Source organism: Phocoena sinus, chromosome 21 (assembly GCF_008692025.1).
Source record: "Phocoena sinus isolate mPhoSin1 chromosome 21, mPhoSin1.pri, whole genome shotgun sequence".
NCBI classification, from domain to species: domain Eukaryota; kingdom Metazoa; phylum Chordata; class Mammalia; order Artiodactyla; family Phocoenidae; genus Phocoena; species Phocoena sinus.
The window spans coordinates 10,528,854-10,533,744 of NC_045783.1; the positions used below are offsets into that span (position 1 = coordinate 10,528,854).

The window sequence follows — 4,891 nt, forward strand, 5'->3', positions numbered from 1 at the left end:
TTCCAATCAGTCCCCAGGTATTTGGCCACACCCTGACTTACCTGGGCGACGAAGGCGGGACCATTATCTGATCCTATTACCTTTGGTGCCCCGAACCGGGGGAAAATTTCTTCTAAGATCTTTTTGGCCACCACAGTAGCTGTCTCCTTCTTCGTCGGGAAAGCTTCTACCCATCCTGAGAAGGTATCTATAAAAACTAGAAGATACCTGTTACCGTACCTTCCAGGGCGTATTTCAGTGAAGTCGACCTCCCAATAGGCTCCTGGGCGGTCTCCTCTGAGCCTTTTTCCGACCTCAAGTTTTCCTTTATGGGAGTTTACCTGTTGGCATGGAATGCACTCTCGTGCAATCTGCTCAGCTAATTTAGTTAGTCCAGGGGTATCATAACCTGTCTTGTGTAGTAGGGACATCATCTTTTTGGTTCCCAAGTGTGTCCATCTGTGAATCTGTTGTAGCATGGATTTTGCTTGTTGAGGAGATAATGTTCCTTTAGTTATGGCTGGGGTACTTGTTCCCCTATCATTTGGTTTCCCAGGACTCTCATCTGATAGTTCTAGTATGATTTCCCATAGAGCCACTTCTCGTGCCACCCTATCTGCCATGTTGTTGCCTCTTGTCACCGGGGTATTGTCCTTCTGGTGTCCGGGGCAATGAATGATGCTGACTTTAGTGGGGAGCATGAGGGCAGCTAGCAGTGCCACTATTTCTTCTTTGTTTTTAATTTCTTTGCCCGCCGAGGTGAGCAACCCTCTTTGTTGGTAAATGGCCCCATGGACCTGGGCGGTAGCAAATGCGTATCTACTGTCCGTATAGATGTTTACCTTTTTGTTTTCTGCTAGTTCCAATGCTCTAGTCATGGCGATTAGTTCAGCCCGTTGGGCCGATGTCCCTTGCGGTAATGTGGCTGCCCAGATGACCTCTTTCCCGTCTACCACGGCTGCTCCCGCCCGACGCTTACCTTCCTCTAGGAAACTGCTTCTGTCAGTAAACCAGGTAACGTCGGCGTTGGGGAGGGGCTGATCCATCAAGTCTGGTCTGCTACGGTGTGCTGCAGCCAGTACTTCCTGACAATCATGGATGACGGTAGTGCTTTCCAGGTCAGGGTCGGGTAGCAAGGTGGCCGGGTTGAGTCCTGTGGCTGAGGTAAACTTAACACGATCTGAGTTTAACAGCAGGGCTTGGTAATGAGTCATCCTGGCATTTGTTAGCCATCTGTCGGGTGGCTGGCGAATTACACTTTCTAATGCATGGGGGGCTGTTATCGTTAGGTTCTGCCCCAAAGTCAGTTTGTCAGCATCTTTGACCAAAGCGGCCACCGCGGCGATTATTTTTAAACAGGCGGGCCATCCTGCTGCCACAGGATCCAATTTCTTTGATAGGTACGCAACCGGGCGATTCCAGGGGCCCAGTTTCTGAGTTAGTACTCCCTTTGCAATACCTTTATTCTCGGCCACGTACAGATGAAAAGGCTTAGTGATCCTTCCCCCGTTCCTTTTTTTAGGGCATTCTCTTGCCCAATGACCTTTTTCTTTACAGTAGGCACATTGGTCCTTGTCTAATGGCCGCCTTCTATCCGTTGTTCGCCCTTCCTGTCTATTTCTGTCTCTACTGTTTCCTCCTCTGACTACAGTGGCCAGTATCTTACTCAAATGTCTTTCTTGCCTCTTATCTCATCTTACCTCACGAGCCTCTTGTTCCTTCTGCTTTCTTTCTTCTCTTTCTTCTTCTGTCTCCCTCTTATTATATACCTTATCTGCCTCTTTTACTAAGTCCTGAAGGGAGAAACCTTGTAGGCCATCCAGCCTTTGTAACTTCTTTCTAATATCAGGGGCCGCCTGGTCAATAAAGGCCATTGCTATGGTGGCCTTATGTTCCTCAGAGGTTGGATCATAAGGAGTGAATCGTCTAAAAGCCTCCATTAAGCGTTCTAGGAACACGGTTGGTGATTCCTGGGGCCCCTGAGTTACCTCTCTTACCTTAGCCAAATTCGTGGGGCGCCTGGCCGCTCCATGGAGACCCGCCACCAGAGCCTGGCGATACATTTTCAGGTGCTCCTTACCTTCCAGGGTATTAAAGTCCCAATTCGGCCTGACGAGTGGAAAACCGGCATCAATCTCATTAGGCAACTGGGTAGGTTGTCCATTGGCGCCTAACACATTCTTTCTAGCCTCCAGGAGAACCCGTTGCCTCTCCTCAGTTGTGAGGAGAGTCTGGAGGAGCTGTTGACAATCATCCCAGGTGGGTTGGTGGGAGAAGACAAGAGACTCTATTAGAGCAGTAAGAGCCTGTGGGTTTTCAGAGAAAGTAGGGTTATGCATCTTCCAATTATAAAGATCTGCAGAGGAAAAGGGCCAGTATTGAAGGGGCCTATTCCCGTGGTTATCGGGGGGGCCATATTCTCTAAGGGGTAAAGCAGTAGGATCCGGGGAAACAGCCCTCCGGCTTCTGGTGCCCGCCGAGGGACCCCCCCTTTCCGCCATAACAGGTGGCCCTACTGGTGCGGAGGGTTGTGAAGCTGGGGGTCCTAGGGGCGACATGGGATTTAGGGCCGGAGGATAAGGAGGTGGGGAATCTAGAAGAAGCAAATCAGACTGCAGGTCAGGATATATCGCCTTTGGCGGGTCCGGGGCAGCAGATGACTTTTCCGTGTCTGGGGTTTTCTTCAGGGCCAATATCTCCGATTGTGCTGGAGCGCATGCAGACGTGCCTGTTGAGGAAACAAAGGGCCGGACCCACGGAGGCGGGGAGAGAACTAGATCTTCCCAGACCAAGATATATGGTATCTGGTCTGGGTGTCCGTGGGGTCCTGTGTTAAAGACCCTAGACTTGACTAGCCCAACCTTATCTAACAAAAAAGATCCTTCGGGTGGCCACCCTGTCTGAAATGTAGGCCACTCAGAGGTACACAGCGTTTGCCATTTTCCTTTCCTTACTTCTACCGAAAGGTTGTGGGCCCTAGCCCTAACTTCGGTCCAGTGGCTTAGGGTAAGAGAAAGAAGAGTCGTCATAGTTTGTCCCATTGTCGTCCGTCAAAAGAAAGATAATAGTACAGAAAAACAATAAAATTTCAAAAGACACACATTGATATTGCCGCCGCGAACTTAAACCCGAAGCCAACTCAAATTCAGATGGCAGCTTATATAACCTGCCAGAACCAGCCGCCGCGAACTTAAACCCGAAACCAACTCAAATTCAGATGGCAGCTTATATAACCTGCCAGAACCAGATGAAGGGGAGACAAAATTTGTTTCTCCTTCCAGATGGACCACCAGGGCGTCCCCCGGGGCCCGTGGACACCAGCTTTCGGCACGTCTGCCTAGCCAGGAGTCCAATACAGATTCCACAGCAAGCCGGTTCGCACGGCTTTTTCCTAATGGCGGCTAGCAACAAACAAACGACAAACAAACAGACAATTGGGCTCGAGCCTACCTGATACCTCCGACTCCCGATGTTCTTGTGACCCGGGGGCGAGAGGGGATCCCGGACGAGCCCCCAAATGTTAGACCCAAACGGTCTACGAGGGATTCCAACTCGCCCAAGAACCGCCAAGAGTCGAGAGCCGCTGCAACACGCAAGAGGTTTATTAGGAGCCGATGCACCGGGGTTCCCTGAACCTCACGCAGGAGGCCGATGGGGAACCCCTAAAAGCGGAATCACATACTTTTTATAGGTTTATTTACTCATAGGGCGGGTATATTCTCACAATGATTGGGTAAATGTGGTGACTTTTGAATTCATTGGCTTAGGAACTTTTGTCCCACCTTCTGGCCGTTATAGTTGTCTGTTCATTGTGGCGGTTAGGGCGTATACCTGTTACGGGCAACTGGAAAATTACCCGCTGTCTGGCAAGTCCCCGTCAACTGAAAAACTCCAAGAATTGGTTTCGATAGGGAGAAGGAGTGGCGCACGATAGGGAGAAGAATTGGTTTCGATAGGGAGAAGGAGTGGCGCACGATAGGGAGAAGAATTGGTTTACGGGAACAAGTGAGGGGGTGGAAAGTCCCTAAAGGCCCCACAAGTCCATCCCCTTTCCTGGGCAGCCTCCATTTCACATGATTATTCAAGTTACCATCAGGTTCCTGGTTCCCACACGGCACTGGACCACCACTTGGGAGCACCCATCTCTCCGTCCCACAGGTGAGGTCTCCAAGGTCCCCAGCACATAGCTCACGTGCTGCCCACATTGGACTCAAGACCTCAGACCCCAAAGCCTCTGCACTGCGTCCCTGCCTTCACGGAGGACGGAACCTCAACAACGAAAACACGAACGTGGGAAATGCTCACTTATACCATCTCACTCAAACACTTTGGGGCCGCTTTCCTGTTTTGATGTGAAGAACAGCGTCTTTCGAAAGAAGAAAAAGAAGATAAAACTTATTTTATCCTTTGTTTCTCAGTGAGTGGCACCTCCACTGACGATGATAAAATCATTAAGTGATCAAGTTTTCTCATTTAGTCAAAAAACCATATCCAAACAAGGGGCAATACGTAGGTTATGGTATTTGGTTGAAGTAATCAGAGGAAATACCGCAAAGGCTGTATTTTTCCGTCCATGGAATGGGGAGATTCTAAGCGGCTTTCTTGTGCCTGTAGATATGGTGTTTTGTTGCTGGTGGTGGTTGTATTTTGCTTTCTTTCTGTTAACCCAGGTGATTCAACCCCGGCAAAGGCACCTGCAGCACCCGCCTTGGGCCCAAGACCCTGCTCATCACCTTCACATGATTTTACTATAAGAAAAGGCGAGATTCATCTGCTCTTTTTTCCCTTGATGGACAAAAAAAAAAAAGGTAAGGTTTTATTTTCAACTTAGTTACAGCAGGGAACAGCATTACCTCACCTGTTTCTTTTCCCCTGGTAAAAACTACAAGAAAACAAACCTTTTTTTTCTTTA

General features: G+C 49.3%; 1 protein-coding gene across 1 annotated transcript; it reads right to left on the reverse strand.

Moving 5' to 3' along the window:
* Window positions 1-1,499: 1,499 nt before the first annotated feature.
* LOC116746708 lies at window positions 1,500-3,020 on the reverse strand (the record flags this gene model as incomplete). The annotated part of the gene is given in 1 exon segment (XM_032618306.1): window positions 1,500-3,020. A coding segment is annotated over 1 exon segment (1,521 nt), but the record flags the coding sequence as incomplete, so codon positions are not given.
* Window positions 3,021-4,891: the final 1,871 nt, after the last annotated feature.